The 20,882-nt window shown below is 33.7% G+C and overlaps 2 protein-coding genes and 1 pseudogene across 2 annotated transcripts; all 3 read left to right on the top strand.

The window, feature by feature from the left end:
* LOC107626322 overlaps positions 1-20,882 on the top strand; it is a 50,909-nt pseudogene that overhangs the window by 5,435 nt on the left and 24,592 nt on the right.
* Positions 4,915-9,958, top strand: LOC107626320 (putative disease resistance RPP13-like protein 1). The gene is made up of 3 exons (XM_016329178.2): positions 4,915-9,013; positions 9,143-9,335; positions 9,432-9,958. Exon 1 carries the CDS (start codon positions 5,289-5,291, stop codon positions 8,994-8,996), a length of 3,708 nt encoding a protein of 1,235 aa, XP_016184664.1. The 5' UTR covers positions 4,915-5,288; the 3' UTR covers positions 8,997-9,013; positions 9,143-9,335; positions 9,432-9,958.
* On the top strand, positions 12,002-15,828 carry LOC107628028 (putative disease resistance RPP13-like protein 1). Its single transcript, XM_016330832.2, has one exon. It carries the CDS (start codon positions 12,124-12,126, stop codon positions 15,826-15,828), a length of 3,705 nt encoding a protein of 1,234 aa, XP_016186318.1. The 5' UTR covers positions 12,002-12,123.

Raw genomic sequence — 20,882 nt, 5'->3', positions numbered from 1 at the left:
GGTAACATTGTTTTCTCATATTCTTTTTGTTAGTCTTTCAGGAAACTAAAAGTCTTTGCATGACAATGTCAATTTGAAATTATCAAATGATGTCACTTTAACTAAACAACAATAAACAACTTATTATAAACATATCAGTATAAAAAAAATTAAAGAGCAAAACATTACCTTAGCTTTTTGTGTAAAAATGCAAGATTTTTATTACAAATATTTCATCTATTTCAATTCTTAGTGTTTCTGTTAATTATACAGAAGATATGTATGCTACTATAGTAAGATTCATTAATTAATTAGAAATTTTCGTGTAATATTGTAATTCACTTTCAAAGTGTTTCTGTTAATTATGCAGAACGTATAAATAAAGTAGAAACTGAAAAGAAACTAGTTGTAATATGCATTTGTCAAATGTCTTATTTTTATTTCTAACAAAGATGGCATTATATATTATCTGACAAAGTCAAAAATCCATAAATAGAATACCAAACCTAGGCATGATAGTAAAAAGCACACCAAATAAAAAAACTACAAATTCATGCTGATATTTTAACACAATACACACACATCATAGTTCATTAGTCTTTCTGCTTCAAAATATCAAGCTTCTGCAGAAAGACAATTACATTACTATTTATATTTTAATATTATAATTATATACTCCATCTATTTCAAAAAATCTGTCACTTTAGAAATTCGATATGTTAATAACTCATTGTATCTAGATACAGATTGTACTCAGCTACATTGAATTGTTAATATGCAAAATTTTTAAAGTAACACATTTTTAAAACTGATAGAGTATATAATTGAGCCAAGGATGAATTGCCTGAGTAAGAAAATAGCATTTTCCATCTGGCCTGACATGGATACGAGGATTTTGGTGCAATGCTACACCAAGACTCCCTTAATATCCTTGCCAAATCAAACATTAAGGTTGCAGCAGTTTCTTGCCGCAGCCGAAACCCATTTCAGGGGATGATCCTGCCATGTCCTGTCCAGTGTTCATCATATCTGCAAGAGAGTGCACAGGAGTTCCAATGTGTACATCAATTCCTCCTTTGCTTAGAAAGGAAAAACAAGAAATGAAACTTATGTCCATGAATAATTAAATAAGTTACCAAATAAGAACATGAATTTCTTTTATTTTTGAGAACTTTGTACCATAGGCTGAGTGAATCCGAGCTCAAAAATGGTTCCGAGGGTCAGCAATTGGTGGCTGCAAAGATAATGTTGCTTGAGACTTTTGTGCGTCACCTGAAATTTTGCAATCTTCTGCAGAAGATTTTTTCATTGGTTAGCCAAAGATAATTTACAATATAAAATAGGACATGTTTATCTGATATAATTTCATTCAATCAAGAATTTCCCTGATGGCTTGAGCATCTATAACTTTAGAATCACAAGGAAAAATTGTTTCTAGTTTATAATCTATCACTTGTGGTAGAATATTGCATAATAATCTCAATTATAAATTATCCTAAATCCTAATTAAGATTTAAGTACATTTTTCTTCATTATCTGTCTCTTACTGATGTGGCTTCCTACTAAGGATTAATAAGGGGAAGCCAACCACCTCTACACTATTTCCCTAAAACAAGTGAATCACATAACACCTATTTACATGTTTAATTTATCATAATCCAATCTAGCATGATTATTATATATATCTCCCAATTTTTTTGTGCCAAAATGAAGCATAATTAGTATTTATAATTATATATATGATATATATCATCAATTAATAATCACAACTATATCTTATTAACTTTGACAATTCATATAAATTTGTTGGAATAGCATGGATTACTCAAAAATATGATTACTTATGTGTGGTGGGAACAGGTGAGGGTTAAACTTTCTTGCAAAAAGCAATTTAACACTAAGGGAGAGCCACAATCCAAGAGATTCAAGAGAGGCATGACAGAGTGACTGATATACAGAGGAGCCTCAATGAGATTCATCAAGTGCTTAAGAAACCTAATGTCATAAGTGGTATGGATGCCTGAACTAATGATGTTTTTATTTAAAGAAAATGAAAAGTTCATTTCATGAAAATTTGTATATTCCCAAAGAAGAAATATATACTTTATCATGTTGGAATAGGTAAGAGTGAAACTTTCTTGCAGAAAGAAATTGAGCAACAAGGAAGAGCCACAATCATGATCACAATCCAAGAGATTCAAGAGAGGCATGATACAATGACTATTGCATGGGAAAATTTAATACCTTAGCTTGTTTATTTTTTTTCTTTTGGAAACCTACCTTTTTGAAGATTGAGACTCTTGGTTTGGTTTCTTGTTTTTAGATACCTCTTGGTCATGGTCCATTTTGAAAGATTCATGTGTAGGTACTTTCTTTTGCAGACATGTATTTATTTTTGGGATTTTTGAATTTTTCTTTAGATGTATCATATGCTATATTGGTGAATTGTGACCTTGGCGTTTGTATAATGGAGGAGTGTGATTAATTATTTTGCACCATTAAGCCTTTGTGCTCTAAGAAAATTTTTTTTCTTCCTCTGTTTTATTGTGTATTGCTGACAAAGAATGCCTCTGATTAGTAACATTACTTTTCTCATATTCTTTTATTATTATTTCATGTAACTAAAAGTCTTTGCTTGACAATGTCAATTTGAAATTATCAAATGATGTAACTTTAACTAAATAACAATTAAAAAGTTCAATTTATTATATAGATATCAGTCTGAAAAATTGAAGTACAAAAGCATGATCTTGTGTGTAAAAATGTAAGTTTTTATGACAAATATTTCATCCATTTCAATTCACGGTACTTCTGTTAATTATGCAGAAGATTTGTATGCTACTATAGTAAGATTAATTAATTGGAAATTCCATGTAATATTGTAATTCACTTTTATAAGATGGAGATCAGAGTCAGTTTTGGCAGCTAATAAAACAAAACAATCATACTAATCTGCCTTAAATTATGTTAGCTTTGCATAATTTTAGCTCATCATCAGAATTAGAGAAAGATGATGGCATTTATTCGTTATAATTTTTCTAGTTCAATGAATTGACAGTAATAAGTACATGAAATTCAAACACTAGTCCAAATCTTCATAATATATAACAGTTAAAAACTTAAAATAACTAAAGTAGCAACTGAATTTCAGTGGTAATATCCATATCCATTTGTCAATTGTCTTATTTTTATCTCTAACAAAGATGGCATTGCCATTATACATTACTTGACAAAGTCAAAAATCCATAAATAGAACATCAAACCTAGACATGATAGTAAAAAGCACACACATAAAAAAAGCTACAAATTCATGCTGTTATTTTAACACAAATACACAATACACAAACATCATAGTTTAGTCCCTCTGTTTCAGAATATTAATCTTCTGCACAAAGACAATTACATTACTATTTATACATTCTATTTGTTTTGATATCTTTCACTTTAGAATTTTGATATATTAATTACTCAATGTATTTTGATACAAGTTGTGCATCAATAAAATGAATTGTTAATATGCAAAAAATTGTAAAGTGATGAATATTTTTGAAATTGCATAAGTAAGCCAAAAATGAGTTTTTTGGGAACCAGAAAAGAAGATGGTATTTTTCATCTGGCCTGGCAAATATACGAGAATTTGGTGCAATGCTACACCAAACCTCGCTTAATATCCTTGAAATATCAAACATCCATTTTGGGGACATGATCATGCCCATGTTCAATTGTCCATGTCCACTGTCTATCTTATTTGCAAGAGTGCATAGAAGTTCCGTTGGAAGGTTTTTATTGAAATTTATATTCTGGTAACATTTTTCCTGCATTTTATAGCCTATAGTTCAGTTATTTGGAGATTTCGGTTAATTAATCTCAAAAGGGGTCAAACACCTGAATTTGATATCATATATAGTAATAGAATTTGGAGGTGAAATTTTTTTTGCATACATATTAAACAAGTTTAATTAGTTTTCACAATTAGCCAATTACTAGAATGGAAATTTTGGAGCAGAAATTGATGTATAAATATGATGGAAAATATATATTTTTTTTAACATTTGTGTTGGTATGTATATATACTTATATAGTTTACCACCCCAGACTTCTGATGCTGTCTCCACTTTAATTAAGACTTTTTTTTAATTTATCATCAAATCTTGTTGGGATGTTAAATAGGCACTTATATACACATTATAATTAGTAACATAATTACTCAACAAATATGATAATTTGTATGTGGTGGGAATAGGTGAGAGTAAAAATACTCTTACTCCCCAATACAGATGAAAAGAGAAAAAGGAGGAGTATAAAAATTGGAAAAAGAAAAAGAATAATTAAAGAAAGAGTATAGAGGTGTAATAAGAAAAGAAAAAATGTATTTGGAGAGAAAATATTATTATTATTAGAAAAATAGAAGATGCTAATTAAAAAAGTATGTTTAAAAAGTATATTATCATTAGTAAAATAGAAGATGCTAATTAAAAAAGTATGTAAAAAAAGTTATTGTATGTTGTAAAATAATAATTGAGGTGAATATATTAAATTTAAAACTAAAATTCAATTTGCATTGAAAAATCAAAAGATATTTTTTAATTCTCTAAAAAATTTCAAAAACTCTATAAAATACCAACAATTAATACAACACATAATAATTGAAGGTAGAAATAATCTATACAAACATATTTTCAAATTTTTCTAGAAAACAATGAGAGATTGCCAGCTAATAGAAATTTCTTTCCAATGATTCTATAGTGACTAATGATATAGTAGAACTACAGCTTGTTTTTAGTTTACTAATTAGTAATGGGCTACAGCATGTTCTTCAACTACTCAAATAATTCAACAACAAAGCTTGTCTACTCAATAATTATCAGGGAACAGTTAAATACAAACAATAAAATAAACAATAAAATCCTTGAGAATCAATAAACTTGAAAGTTTCCAGCTCAAACCAATAAAAAAAGAAGGCAGCAGTAAGTATCATGATTTCATGAAGAGTTAGTTACATAGACTTTCCTAAGCATGTAACCAATTGTGTATCTTTATTCTTTCCCCATTTGACAGCTCTTGTTATAAGTTATATCAGATCTTAAACAAGGGAAGCAGATCCCAAAATCATGCATTATTAATGAAACGAAGATCATGAGCTCATGAAGTCAACTTCACTCACTGCACATAAAAGCAAACACTTCCCTTAGCTTCTATTTGAGAAAATCCAGAGACTACATTGCAAACTGCAAACCCTTCTCTCATCCATCACCTTTCTTTCTTCGTTCTGATCCAATCTGATCTGCTGCTGCAGTTGAGATTCAATCATGGCTGCAAAACTTGATGGTGGAGCTTATCTCACTTCTTTTGTTGATGCTGTTTTAGACAAGTTGTCTTCAATACTTGAAGATGACTCTGTCCTTGAAGGAAACTACTCTGCCCAGGAGTTGCTTGGAAGGTTGGAGAAAAGTCTGTATGATGTTGGACCTGTTCTTGATGATGCTGAGCAGAAGCAGTTCACTGACAAGAGAGTCAAGAAATGGCTTGTTGATCTCCAAGATGCTCTCTATTTTGCTGATGACTTGCTTGATGAACTCTCCACTAAGGCCGCCATCGCGGCCACTCAAGGGGATCCAGGTAACTCTTCTTCCTGCTCTCGTCTTGTTGATTCGTATATTGAAGATAATGGCGACATGGAAAAAATAGTTGGTAAACTAGAGTCTCTTGTAGAAAGAAAAGCTAAACTTGGTCTAGAAAAGAGTGCCAAGTTGGACACATCATGGAGAATTCCATCCACATCTCTCGTTGTAAGTTCTGACATATTCGGTCGGGACAAAGAGAAGAGAGACATAATCAAATTGTTGCTAGATGATTCTGAATCACCTCTTACTCTGATCCCAATTTGGGGTATGGGTGGAATAGGAAAAACTGCTCTAGCTCAACTGGTTTACAGTGATGCTGAAGTAGTGGGAAAATTTGATACTAGAGCATGGGTGTGTGTTGCTGAAAATTTTAATCCTATTAGCCTCACAAGAACTATACTAGAGAAAATAACTTGTAGTTCTTATAAGAGGGATGATTTTGATTCACTTCAAACTCATCTGAAACAAAAGTTGATAGGAAAAACATTCTTAGTTGTTTTAGATGATGTCTGGCATGATCAACAAGACATTTGGGAGGATCTTCTAAAACCTTTTCGCTACGGTAATCATGGAAGTAAAATTCTTTTGACAACCCGTAGTGAAAAGGTTGCTTCTGTGGTTGCAACTACCGATCTACATTACCAACTGAGTTTGTTGTCTAATGAAGATTGCTGGTTAGTATTTTCAAAACACGCACGTCTTTCTGCTGATTCTATGAAGAATCCAACTCTGCAAAAAGTCGGCAAAGATATTGTAAAGAAGTGTGATGGATTGCCCTTGGCAGCTCAAGCACTCGGAGGCTTATTGCGTGGAAATTCTGAAGTCAAGTCTTGGAATCATATATTGAAGAACGAGATCTGGAAATCCTCCAATGACAAGATCAAAATTGTTCCAGCTTTAAGAGTTAGCTATTATTATCTTCCTTCGTGTCTAAAAAAGTGTTTTGTTTATTGTTCCATATATCCCAAGAGTTATGAATTTGATAAAGATGAATTGATCTTGTTATGGATGGCGGAGAATCTCTTACAACCAGTAGGAGAAAAGAGTCTAGAAGAAGTTGGTGACGAATATTTTGATGAATTATTTGTGAGGTCATTTTTCCAACCTCATAGTACTAATGAAAAGACATTTGTGATGCATGATCTTGTGCATGATTTGGCAATGATCTATGCTGGAGAATTCTGTTTTAGAGCAGAAGAGCATGAAAATGCTGTTGAGATTGATATTAAAGCTCGTCATTTATCACATAATGCTAAAGGCAATTATCCAATCTCAAAACTTCTAGGAGTTTGTGATAGAGTAGAACATACAAGGACATTTCTTGAAATCAATTTGTCACCAAATATCCCATTTGACATGGAAAACACACCTTGTATCTTGTTGTCAAAATTGAAGCGCCTTAGAGCTTTGTCATTCAAATGCTTTCCTCTTGAATCACTTCCTGATTCAATAGGTGAGTTGATTCATTTGCGTTACTTGGATCTCTCTGGAACCTACATTGTGACATTACCCGAGTCTTTGGGTAATCTTTACAATTTGCAGACCTTGAAGCTGATTGGATGTGAAAAATTGAAAATGCTTCCGGATGGCATGCAAAATCTTGTAAACTTAAGGCATCTTGATATTAGAGCAACTTGTTTGCGCGAGATGCCGAAAGGCATGAGCAAATTGAAAAGTTTGCAGTTTTTAAGCGACTTTGTTGTCGGGAAGCATGAAGAGAACAAGATCAAAGAACTGGGAGCACTTGCGAATCTGCGCGAATCAATTTCCATTGACAAATTGGAGAATGTGGTCGACAGCAGTGAAGCTTGGGAGGCAAGAATGTTCGATAAGGATGGCATTGACTCTTTGAAGTTGAGTTGGTGGTCACATAAAAGTATGGAAGGAGTTTTTGCTTTTGCTGTCAAAAAGAAGGATGCAGCTGATTCCCAAATTGAAAGAGATATACTTGACAAGTTACAGCCTCACAGTAATTTGAAAGAAGTAGAGATCAGTGGCTACAGAGGCACAACATTTCCAGATTGGTTGGGAAATTCTTCCTACCACAACATCACCACACTAACCCTGCAACATTGCAATAAATGTTCTGTGCTTCCTTCATTTGGACAATTGCCCTCTTTGAAGCACCTTACAATTTCAGATTTTAAAAGTCTGAAAACTGTGGGTGCTGAGTTTTACAAGGGTGGATCTTGTTTGGAGACACCCTTTCCAGTGCTTGAAACTCTTACATTTTGCTCAATTAGTGACTGGGTGAAGTGGCATTCAATGGAGTTCAATGCATTCCCTCGACTTGCGGAGCTTACCTTAAGTGACTGTCCCATGTTGAGAGGAGATTTGCCCTATCATCTACCATCTTTGCAATCACTTACTATTGACAATTCCAAGGATCTTTGCTGTTGTCTTCCAAGAGCTCCTGCAATGGCCTCTTTAAACATAGTTGGTGGCGGAGAAGTGAGTATTAGCGAGCTACCTCTTTTACTGCGTAAACTATCAATTCATGGAATGGATCAAGTGGAGCCGGTGGTTAAGGCCTTTCGGAATATGCAACTGACTTGCCTCACGTCTTTATGCATCTCAGATTGCTCCTTCCACATATCATTTCCAGTGAGTAGTATTCCTGCATCACTACAAGAGTTGACAATATCGGGTTGCGCAAAATTAGAACTCGAAATGGATGGGCATCACAAGTCCCTGCAGTCACTGAGTATAATTTACTACTATGATTCAGCTACATCCTTCTCTTGGGATGCCTTTCCGAATCTCGTGCGTCTCAACATCAGGAAGTGTAAAGAGATGGAGTCTATTGTGGTGTCACGGTCTCTTTCATGTCTCCGCTCTTTACATATATCCTGTTGTCAGAGTTTGAAGTCAGTGTCGACGCTGTGGATGGCAGCACCTCAGCTAGAGGATCTCAAAATAGTGGATTGCCCAGAGATCGAATTGTGTCCTACAGGGGATGGGCATCCACACCGTAGCCTCAGATCTCTTACCATCAGCTACTCCAAACTAATCAGTTGTGCAGCATTCATGAATTTGCAATTTTATGGGCTTACTCATCTTCGCATTTTCGGTAATAAGGAGAGTGTGAAGTGCCTCCCAAAGGAAGGCTGGTTGCCTGCCTCACTTGAGTCTCTCAGACTTTTTAAGATTCATAGTGTGGAGACGTTGGAATGCAAGGGACTTGCCCACCTCAACTGCCTCCAACAATTAAGTATATATCATTGCTCCAAGTTGAAGAATATTGAGGGAGAAAAGCTGCCTGCCTCTCTAAAACAACTCATCATCAAAGGGACTCCTTTGCTGGGTAAACGGTGCAAGAAGAAGGATCCAGAGGTTTGGCCTAAAATCTCCCATATCCACGGCATTCAAGTTGATAACAGATGGATTTTGTAATCCAACAACTTCAACAGGTAACTGTTTCTTTATATATATTTTCATTCTTCATTCTGTTTACAATATTCTTCTTCTTCATTCTTGTTAATGTCTTATATCATTCATTCCTTACTCACACAGTTAACACTTTGTAACTTCTCATACAGCTTATCCATGGAGCTAACGTCACAACTTCTGCAGCTATGGTTTTTCTTTTTCTGCATGAAATATACTCAATCATTGCAATATGCAGTGGGGAATGCTGAGAAGTAAGACAAGAAATTTCCTGACAAGATTCAAGGTCCCTGCCAAGATAGAAACTTTCACACACAATGGACTTCTCACTATCACTGCTTCCATGTAAGTGCTTAAGAAACCTCAATTCCCAGAGAATATATAATGTTCGAATAACATTGATTACTCAAATGATAACTTAGATGTGAAACTTTCTTCCAGAAAGCTATTGAGCAAACAAGGGAGAGCCACAATCATGGACACAATCCAAGATATTCAAGAGAGGCATGAGAGTGATTAAGAAAGGAGCCCAAATGAGCTTCATCAAATGTTGTTGGACATGGCTGTTTCGGTCCAATCACAAGGTGATCAACTAGATCACATAGAAAGCCACGTGGCCAGAGCCAATTCGTACATCTGCTGCAGGGTCAATCAGCTCCAGCTTGAGGAAGTGCCAAAGGAATACCAGGAAAAGACCTCATTGCCATCATAATATTGACCATTATCAAATTGATATAGTCCTTCTTATTGGCAAAATAAAATTTACCTTTAGAATTTCGGTTCATGTGTATGTTACTCTTTAATTTTTTTTCTAAACCATTTGATAAGAAATTTCAGACACACGAACTAAAGTTTAGCAGATAAATTTATTTTTGCTTCAGTTATTGGGGTTTATACATAGCACACTCTTAAATACACGTATTATTGGGGTAAATTCATCATTTGCCACTCTAATCCCTTGGCCATTATTCTTTTGTATACACGTATTTATTTTCCCCCCTCTATTTTATTGTGCATTGTTGATTAAGAATTGTATGTTTCATTAGAAAAAAAAAAAAATAGTCAATAATGCAGCAACAACTATGTTTATCCCACTAAATATAAGTGAAAAGTTAAATAGTAACAATAAGATCTTTGACAATGAACAAAAGTTGAAATTTCCTCCTCAAACCATCAAATAAGAGAAGAAATAGAAAATAGGAAGACATGTGAAGGCAGCACTGAGTATCATTCAAAACAACATCCCATGGAATTTATCATCAGAAAATGGTTAATATAATTCACAATTCATAATGTTATTTTTTTAACATATGTTTTAACTACTTTTTTTAAAAGAAATTGTTAACAGATGTCTAAATTTTCTTAATTTTGTACACTTTCTGTATAACAAATATTTTTAAAAATTGACCAAATATATAGATGGCTGAAGACCGATTAAGTATTTTCGAATTGTAAAAAGACACTTTGTCATTCGAATAAATGGTCAAAGACCAAAAAAAGTATTTATTCTTTTTATTTAAGATAATAGATATGATAAGAATTACTATAATTCAGTTGTTAGAGAATTAGTAAAAAAAAATTAAAAGAATCAGGTTTAACTCTATCCAATAATTAGAAAGAACAAAAAAACCAAATATAAGAGAGACTAAGTATTAAACCACTCTCATAATTCTTTTATTTTTCTATTCTTTCACAATTTTATTATGGTATCAGAGCTCCTCTTGAGCTCTGCTGACATCCATGGATGAAGGAGAAAGGGCAGATCCTAAAATTTCTTCAACCTCTCCTCCCACTATGAATAATCAACCTTCCTACTCTGTCCTAGGTCAAGGAGAAATGACATACGAGCAACTTCATCAAGAGCCTCTTTTGGATCTTTCGTTGTTAAGTCCAACTACTCACACTCATATGTGAACTCACTTTTTCATCTTCTTCTTGCACTCTACAGAGCAACAATTTGGGGACAATTGATTTGGCCAGAATGAGAGAGGGATTATATGTCTTTGAACCCAATTTTGATAAAAATTCATCCACTACACACTCCATAAATTCCATCCAATCTCCACCCATTACACCTTCATATCTTTATCTAATTTTATCTTTCATAGGCTAATACTCTATATATACTTAGTTTTACCTTTATAGTTTACAATTCATTCAATCAACAATCAATAAAATTTCTTCATCTTTTTCTTTCATAATTCTTTTATTTTTCTATTCTTTCACAATTTTATTACTAAGGAAAACCAAAATAGTTATTTCGATTTTCGAATACTCACTGTAACATGTACAAATTATTATTATTATTAGTATTCCACACACACAAAATAAAAGTGATAAACTTTGAAATGCTGATAGTATTAACTTCTTGAACAAATTGATCTGGTTGATGGACTAGGCATGATGTATTGGAAGCATGATAGAGATAATGTGAAACCAGATTCTGCTATCAAAACAGAATTGGTTGAAGTTAGTTATGAATTTCCGGATATAGTAATAATTTTCCAAATACTAAATCAAACTTCAGATTCATTTTTCATTGCTTTCTATTCTCTTCTGCCTTTTCTATTCTTCTCTTCTTCCTCTGCCATTTTGTCTAAGATTTCTTCAAACCAGAAATAGCCAGCATTTTCTGCCATTCTGTCTAAGCATGAGAATAAAATAACCTCAATGCTTCCTAGCATTCCGCGTGATCACCTCAGAACACGATCATAAAGTTCATCAAAGTCAACTTCATCTAAAAATAGTAAAGTTAATTTTTATGAAACAGAAATAAAAATCTAACAAAATGAAAGGAGAAAAATTATCTTACCTATAAGCCATTAAACATTAATGGTGGAAAGTAACACACATTATTCACCTATAGTTGTTGTGTGGTTAAAGTGAGAAGAGTTTTAATATAAATTGATAATCTCATTAGATAACAAATAGAGAAAATAGAGAAAAAAGTATAAGAATTTTTTTGATAAATATTTTTTTATATATTAAGAGGGAAGTGTTCTCCCTTATAAGAAGAAGAGAATATTATTGTAATCTTCTTGTAATAGAGAGAAACTGCCAACCCTTTCATCCAACACCTTTCTTTCTTTCTTTGTTATGATCCCATCTGATCTGCTGCACTAGAGATTCACCCATGGCTGCAAAACCTTATGGTGGAGCTTACCTCTCTCCCTTGGTTGAGGTTGTTTTGGATAACCTGTCTTCAATGTTCGAAGATGACTCTGTCCTCAACGGAAACCACTCTGCCCTTGAGTTGCTTGGAAGGTTGCAGAATTGTCTGTATAATGTTGGACCTGTTCTTGATGATGCTGAGCTGAAGCAGTTCAGTGACAAGAAAGTGAAGGAGTGGCTTGCTGATCTCCAAGATGCTCTCTATATGGCCGATGACTTGCTCGATGAGATCTCCACTAAAGCCGCCATCGCTGCCACTAAAAGGGATGCAGGTAACTCTTCTTCCTGGTCTCATCTTGTTGATTCATATATAGAAGATACTGGTGACATAGAAAAAATAGTTCGAAGACTAGAGACTGTCGTAGCAGGCAAAATTTCACTTCCTCTGAAGGAGGTTGCAAAGTTGGACATGTCATGGAGATTTCCATCCACATGTCTTGTTGAACCACCGGAGATATGTGGCAGGAAAGAAGACAAGGAGGCCATACTGAAACTGTTGTTGGATGATGATGATGCTGGTGATGGTGATTTATCTGTCATTCCCATTGTGGGCATAGGCGGAATAGGAAAGACTACTTTGGCCCAGTTGGTTTACCACGATGACAAAGTGAAGGAGAGTTTTGATTTTCGAGGTTGGGTTTGTGTGTCGGAAGAGTTTAATGTTGTCAAGGTCACCAAGACTATAATTGAGGCAATAGTTTGGTGGCGTTATGACTTGACAGATTTGAATTTACTTCAGCATGATTTAAAAGAAGAGTTGTCGAGGAAAAAGTTCTTCATTGTCTTGGACGATGTATGGGATAAAAATTATGATGATTTGAATAGGTTTCTAAAACCTTTTCAGAAAGGGGTTAAGGGAAGTAAAATTCTCATAACTACAAGAAATAAAAATGTGGCTTCTGTAGTGCAGACTATTTCACCTCATGAACTGAGTCCATTGTCTGATGAAGATTGTTGGTTGGTGTTTTCAAAGCATGCACGTCTTTCAACTATTTCTTCGGAGAATCCAACCCTGGAAAAAATCGGCAGAGATATGGTAAAGAGGTGTGATGGATTGCCCTTGGCAGCTCAAGCCCTTGGAGGCTTATTGCGTGGAAATTCGGATATCAGGTCTTGGAATCATTTACTAAAGAGTGAAATCTGGGAACTTTCAGATGACAAGACAAATGTTGTTCCAGCGTTAAGAATAAGTTATTATTTTCTTCCTTCATATCTGAAGCAGTGCTTTATTTATTGTTCCTTGTATCCTAAGAACTATGAATTTAGCAAGGATGAATTGATATTGTTATGGATGGCTGAGAATTTTTTGCAACCAGTGGGTAAAAAGACTGTGGAAGAAGTTGGTGGTGAATATTTTGATGAATTAATTGCGAGATCATTTTTCCAACCTCACAATTCCCGCGAAAAGATATTTGTGATGCATAATCTTGTGCATGATTTAGCAATGACGTGTGCTGGAGAATTGTATTTCAGAGCCAAAGAGCTTCGGAATGCAGTTGAGGTTGATATTAAAGCTCGTCATTTGTCACATAATGCCAAAGGCAATTATCCAATGTCAAAACTTTTGGGAGTTTGCGATACGGTAAAACATACAAGGACATTTCTTGAAATCAATTTGGAGACATGGATCCCATTTAACATAGAAAACGCAACTTGTATCTTGTTGTCACAGTTGAAGTACCTGAGAGCGCTGTCGTTGAAACGCTTTCCTCTTGAGTCAGTACCTGATTCAATAGGTGAGTTGATTCATTTGCGTTACTTGGATATCTCTGAGACCAAGATTGTGACATTGCCAGAGTCATTGGGTAACCTATACAATTTGCAGACCTTGAAGTTGAATACCTGTGGGAGTCTGATAACGCTACCTGTTGGCATGAAAGACCTTGTAAATTTGCGTCATCTTGATATTTATGGGACTGGGTTGTATGAGATGCCGAAAGGCATGAGCAATTTGAAAAGTTTGCAGTTTTTAAGTACTTTTGTTGTTGGAAAGCATGAAGAAAACAAGATTAAAGAATTGGGAGCACTTGCAGGTCTACACAAATCAATTTTCATTTCCAAATTGGACAATGTGGTGAACAGCAGTGAAGCTTTGGAGGCAAGAATGTGTGATAAGGATGGCATTGATTCTATGATGTTGACTTGGTGGTGGAGTAGAGAGAATAGAGTTGATTCCGAAATGCAAAGAGATATACTTGACAAGTTACGACCTCACACTAATGTGAAAGAGTTAGATATGTGGGGTTACAGGGGTACAAGATTTCCAGATTGGGTGGGACATTCTTCCTACCACAACATCACCAAAATAAGACTGGATGGTTGCAGGAGTTGCTGTATGCTTCCTTCATTTGGACAGTTGCCCTCGTTGAAGCACCTATCAATTTCACATTTTAAAAGTCTGGAAAGTGTGGGTGCTGAGTTTTACTTTAACCAGAATGGTGAATCTTGTTTGGAGACACCACCATTCCCAATGCTTGAAACTCTTAAGTTTGACTCATTGGATTGCTGGAAGGAGTGGCGTTCATTGGAGTTCAATGCGTTTCCGAGACTTAGGGAGCTTTCAATACAGTGCTGTCCCATGTTGATACGAGATTTGCCCAATCATCTACCATCTTTGCAATCACTTACTATTGAGGGTTGCGGGCAGCTGAGGTGTTGTGTTCCAAAAGCTCCTGCAATGACCTCTTTAAGCATATTTGTATACGGGAATGAAGTGAGAATTAGAGAGCTACCTCCTTTACTGCGTCAACTATCAATTGGAGGAATCGGTCAGGAGCCAAGTGTGAAGGCCATAATGCATATGCAACTGAGTTGCCTCACTTCTTTATGCATCTCACATTGTTCCTCCCACATATTGTTTCCAGTGAGTGCTATTCCCCCATCAGTACAAGAGTTGACGATCGATAATTGTGGAGAATCATTTGAATTCCAAATGGATGGGCAACATCACTCGCTGCAGAAACTATCAATAGGGAACAGCTGTGATTCACATACATCCTTCTCGTTATTGGATGCCTTTCCAAATCTCGTGAGTGTTCGTATCAGCGGTTGCCAAAAGATGGAGTCTCTTGTGGTGTCACGCTCTCTTTCTTGTCTCCTTTCTTTATATATCTTCTTTTGTGGGAGTTTGAAATCTGTGTCAACGCTATGGATGGCAGCACCTCAGCTTGAGAAACTCTCATTAGTGGATTGCCGAGAGATTGATTTGTCTGATACAGGGCATCCACACCGTAGCCTGAGATATCTTGAAATCACCTACAGCGAGAAACTAGTGAGCTCTGCAGCATTCATGCATCCGCAGTTTCATGGGATTACTAATCTTATCTTTTGTTTTGAAGTTTCTGATTACAGTGAGTGTGTGAAGAGCTTCCCAAAGGAAGGTTGGTTGCCTGCCTCCCTTGAGTCCCTCACAATTAAATGCCTTAGCAGTGTGGGGACTTTGGAATGCAAGGGACTTGCCCACCTCACCTCCCTCCAGGAACTAAGTATTGACTATTGTGTCAAGTTGGAGAATATTGAGGGAGAAAAGCTGCCTGCCTCTCTAATAAAACTCGGCATCTATGATAGCCCTTTGCTGGCCGAACGATGCGAGAAGAAGGATCCACAGATTTGGCCCAAAATCTCCCACATTCCCGCCATTCAAGTTGATCGCAGATGGATTTGGTAATCCAACAACATTCTTCATTCTCTCTACAATATTCTTATTCTTCATTCAATCATTCCTATTAATGTGTTATACTGTTTATACCATACCTTCTCATACAGATTATCCATGGACCCAACAACACAGGGATGAATAATGCTGAGAAATAAAACAGGAATAGTAAGATTTTTATATACTTTATAATTTGATTACTCAGAAAACATGATAACAGCTGAGACTGAAACCTTCATGCAGAAAGCAATCGAGCATCAACACGATTGAGCAAGTGACCATTGCGTTGGAAAATTTAATACCTTAGCTTCTTTGTTTGCTTTTGGAATCCACACTTTTGAACATTGAGACTTTTGGTTTGGTTTCTGTTTTCTAGAAATTTCATGTTGTACAATCTGTTGTTGCAGACATGTATTTGAATTGCCTTGGTGTTTATATATTGCACCATTATGATAAATTAGAGTGAGACCCGGTCAATACACGAAAAGGTAGATTACTATTGCATTTAATTAGTACTACTTGATGTTTCAATTGAATAATAATAGATAAGAGTTTTTTGTTTTAATTTTTTTAAAACATTTTACTAAATAGTGATTGGCTGATTTTCATCTTTTGCCAAGTCATTAGAATTGCTTATGTTAGCAAAGAAAAGATGGCTTAAACTCATTGTGGAGAAAGTTGGTATCAGCTTTTATATATTATAAAAATGTTAAATTAAATTTAAGAAATTTTTGACAATTAGTATGAGAGATTAAGAAATGAATAGTAGTAAAAGTCTTAATATGTATAAGTTGTAGAATTTGAATATTTGTAACTGAAATTTTTTATAGTAATTATTATTATGACACTTTTAATGTATGTTTATCACATTTAATTAGTACTTGAATAATAATAGATAAGAGTTTTTTGTTTTAATTTTTTTAAAATATTTTACTAAATAGTGATTGGTTGATTTTCATCATTTACCAAGTCATTAGAATTGTTGATGTGGCCTCATTAGCAAAGTAAATATGGCTTAAACTCATTGTGGAGAAAGTTAGTATTAGAAAAGAAAAGATGGCTTAAACTCATTATGGAAAAAGTTTGTATTAGCTTTTATATATTATAAAAATTAGTATGAGAGATTAAGAAATGAAAAGTAGTAAGAGTCTTAATATGAATAAGTTGTAGAATTTGAATATTTGTAACTGAAATTTTATATAATAATTATTATTATGACACTTTTAATGTATGTTTATTGCATTTAATTAATATTTGATGTTTCAATTGAATAATAATAGATAAGAGTTTTTTGTTTTAATTTTTTTAAAACATTTTACTAAATAGTGATTGGTTGATTTTCATCTTTTGCCAAGTCATTAGAATTGCTAATGTGGCATCATTAGCAAAAAAAAAGATGGCTTAAACTCATTATGGAAAAAGTTAGTATCAGCTTCTATATATTATAAAAATGTTAAATTAAATTTAAGAAATTTTTGACAATTAGTATGAAAGATTAAGAAATGAAGAGTAGTAAGAGTCTTAATATGTATAAGTTGTAGAATTTGAATATTTGTAACTGAAATTTTTTATAATAATTATTATTATGACACTTTTAATGTCTGTTTATTGTATTTAATTAGTACTTGAATAATAATAGATAAGAGTTTTTTGTTTTAATTTTTTTAAAACATTTTACTAAATAGTGATTGGCTGATTTTCATCTTTTGCCAAGTCATTAGAATTGCTGATGTGCCATCATTAGCCAAGAAAAGATGACTTAAACTCATTGTGGAGAAAGTTAGTATCAGCTTTTATATATTATAAATAGATAGATTATAAATAGATAGATAGATTTGGCAAGATTTGAGTGGTGAATTCTAAAATTTTTCCAAGTAAGCGATGGTGCTGACATGGGGTTAGTAGAAGAAGAGAAATAACTTAGAAGTAATGTGGGTAAACTTAATTTTGGTTATGACTGTTGGACAGAACCGTTTAAAAAAGAGGAATACATAAACATGTGCTACTTACAATGAGTTCACAATTAAAATGTTATTATTTATAACAAATAAATAGGGCTATTGAAAACGATATTGAACAACAGAATGAGAAGAGTAAACGGCAAAGTTGAAAATCTTTAGTAAGATACCTGGGACGAATTTCCTACGTTGGCGGCGCTGAATGGTGACGTTGGTCTGAGACCCAGAATCGCGCTCCGACAGGAAAACCGCAACAGGAGGAATGGAGTTTGCCCGACGTTGGTCTGAGACCCAGAATCGCGCTCCGACAGGAAAACCGCAACAGGAGGAATGGAGTTTGCCCTAGTTTTTGCAATTTATGCAATGCGGCTCCGCCGGAGATGGACATCGTGATGGACAATTTGTTTTGAGAAAAAAACAATGGCTCATGGGAATGGAAGAGGATGGAAGAAATAGGATCTTGGTACAGAGAGGTGCTAAGAGGAAGAGGGTTTCGAGAAGTATGAGAAAGGCTCTTTGGTTTTCAGAGCTTTTTTTTTTTTTGGGTAAATGTTAATTTGTGTTTTTGTTGTTTTAGAAATAAGAATTGATTTGGAAAAAGTTAAGTTGTTGGTTTTTCTTGTGTTTTTTGGCTCAGGATTCGGTAGTCCTAGAACGTTTGGACCACTAAATGGTCCCATAACAAAACATGTTTTTTAAGGTTTTTTAATAATTGCTAAATAGTCTTTTTTTAAATTTAATTACAAATTAACCCCATATATTTTATTTAATTATAAAAATGATTTTTTATTTTATAAATAATTATTTTAACCAAAATCTATCATCTTTATTAACAATTAAGAACAAAAACAATAACGAATTAGATCTTCCATTGATCCTAATAAATTTTTTGGCCATTCCAATCGATTAAAATATTAAATTTGATCTGTCACGTTCGTGAGGAGTTATGAAATCGTGTTTCGTTGAAAACCAATCGATTGGACTATCAAACCAATCGATTGGATTTTAGTTTATCACTAAACAATCGATTGTAAATTGCCGGGAAGCATGGTTTTGCATAAATCAATCGATTGGTCATAGTAACCAATCGATTCAACAATGAATTAAATGTGGAAATTATGTAAATCAATCGATTGTTTAGGATTTTCAATCGATTGATTTCTTCAAAACAATCGATTGGTCTCACTATTCAATTGATTGGTTATGGCTAAAAATCGATTGAACTTTGCTTGTGACTTCTAATTCAATCGATTGGTTTGAAACTCTTATATTCCTTCAATAGGTAATCTACAATAAGTTAAGTATACTACTTATGGAATAAATCTCTCTATGCACTTGTTGGTGTAATCGATCTTTTCCATTCCACTAGACGCCGCAAAAATTGCTCAACCTGAACATATTGGTTGGACAAAGATGTTCAGATTCACCATAATACAAAAAAAATACTATATTTATAAGATAATAATTATTTGTTGGAACTTGCCTCTGCTGGATCTTTCAAGGTGTATGAAGTTTATGTGTCTTTTGGAATTTTAGAAACAAGATTCCCAATCCCTTGACCTCTGTTGCACAAAACCTGATGATGATTATGGTAGTCAGTTAGATATGTAATACAAGTAGTGTAATTAATTAAATATCAATAAGTTTGATTATTTATTTTTAGGTTAAAAGCATCCTGGTCTGTACGATCATCGCCAATATAAATTGGGAAAACGTCATTGGAATTGTCATATTTCAAGCAGTTTTCTTCCTTGGGTTAGCTTCAGTTTCGGGTACTCATTGAGCACCAATCAAACTTGAAGCGCCAATGCAGTCCAACACTGACGAAAAAACAGAGGGTGTAACCAATCAATGAATAGTCTAGGATAATTAAAAAATGAAAATTGATAGGGTTGAGTCACTATAACTATAGTACATTCTCATGAACACAACGAATGTGAACAAACAAACAGACTGAAATCATTTTCCTGCAACAAATGAACGAAATCACAGCAAGCAAGGTAGGTAGGAAGAAAGAAGTAGTGACTTAAAGAAAACATTATTAAAGTAAAGGAGATGAAGAAATTAGGTATTTCTTTGAGGGAAAAGTCTCCACAATCGGTTGAAGTTTCAAACCAATCGATTGAATTAGAAGTTACGGGCAAAGTTCAATCGATTTTTAGCCATAACCAATCGATTGAATAGTGAGACCAATCGATTGTTTTGAAGAAATCAATTGATTGAAAATCCTAAACAATCGATTGAATGACATAAATTCCACATTTAATTCATTGTTCAATCGATTGGTTACTATGATTGATTTATGCAAAACTATGCTTCCCAGCAATTTGCAATCGATTGTTTAGTGATAAACTGAAATTCAATCGATTGGTTTGATAGTCCAATCGATTGGTTTTCAACGAAACACGATTTCATGACTCCTCACGAACGTGACAGATCAAATTTAATATTTTAATCGATTAGAATAGCCAAAAAATTTATTAGGATCAATGGAAGATCTAATTCGTTATTGTTTTTGTTCTTGATTGTTAATAAAGATGATAGATTTTGGTTAAAATAATTATTTATAAAATAAAAAATCGTTTTTATAATTAAATAAAATATATGGGGTTAATTTGTAATTAAATTTAAAAAATGACTATTTAGCAATTATTAAAAAACTTTAAAAAATATGTTTTGTTATGGGACCATTTAATGGTCCAAACGTTCTGGGACCACCGAATTCTAAGCCATGTTTTTTAGTTTTTTTTTGTATTTTTTTATTTGAAAATAAAAGTTGATTTAGCAAGATTTGAATGGTGGATTCTAAAATTTTGCCAAGTAAGCGATGGTGACGTTAGTAAAAGAAGAGAAATAACTTAGAAGTAATGTGAGTAAACCTATGTATCTACTTTTATATATTAAGAATAGATTGTTTTGCACCATTAACTCTAAATGTCTCTAATTAAAAACATTACTTTTCTCGTATTCTTTTATCATTTCGTGAAACTAAAAGTCTTTACTTGACCATGTCAATTTGAAATTATCAAATGATATCAACTTAACTCAAAACAGTTAACTACTTATTTTAAATATATCTGTATAAAAAATTAAAAAACCAAATATTAT

Source organism: Arachis ipaensis, chromosome B02 (genome assembly GCF_000816755.2).
Source record: "Arachis ipaensis cultivar K30076 chromosome B02, Araip1.1, whole genome shotgun sequence".
Lineage (NCBI taxonomy): Eukaryota > Viridiplantae > Streptophyta > Magnoliopsida > Fabales > Fabaceae > Arachis > Arachis ipaensis.
This window is presented reverse-complemented; position numbering and strand designations above follow the sequence as displayed.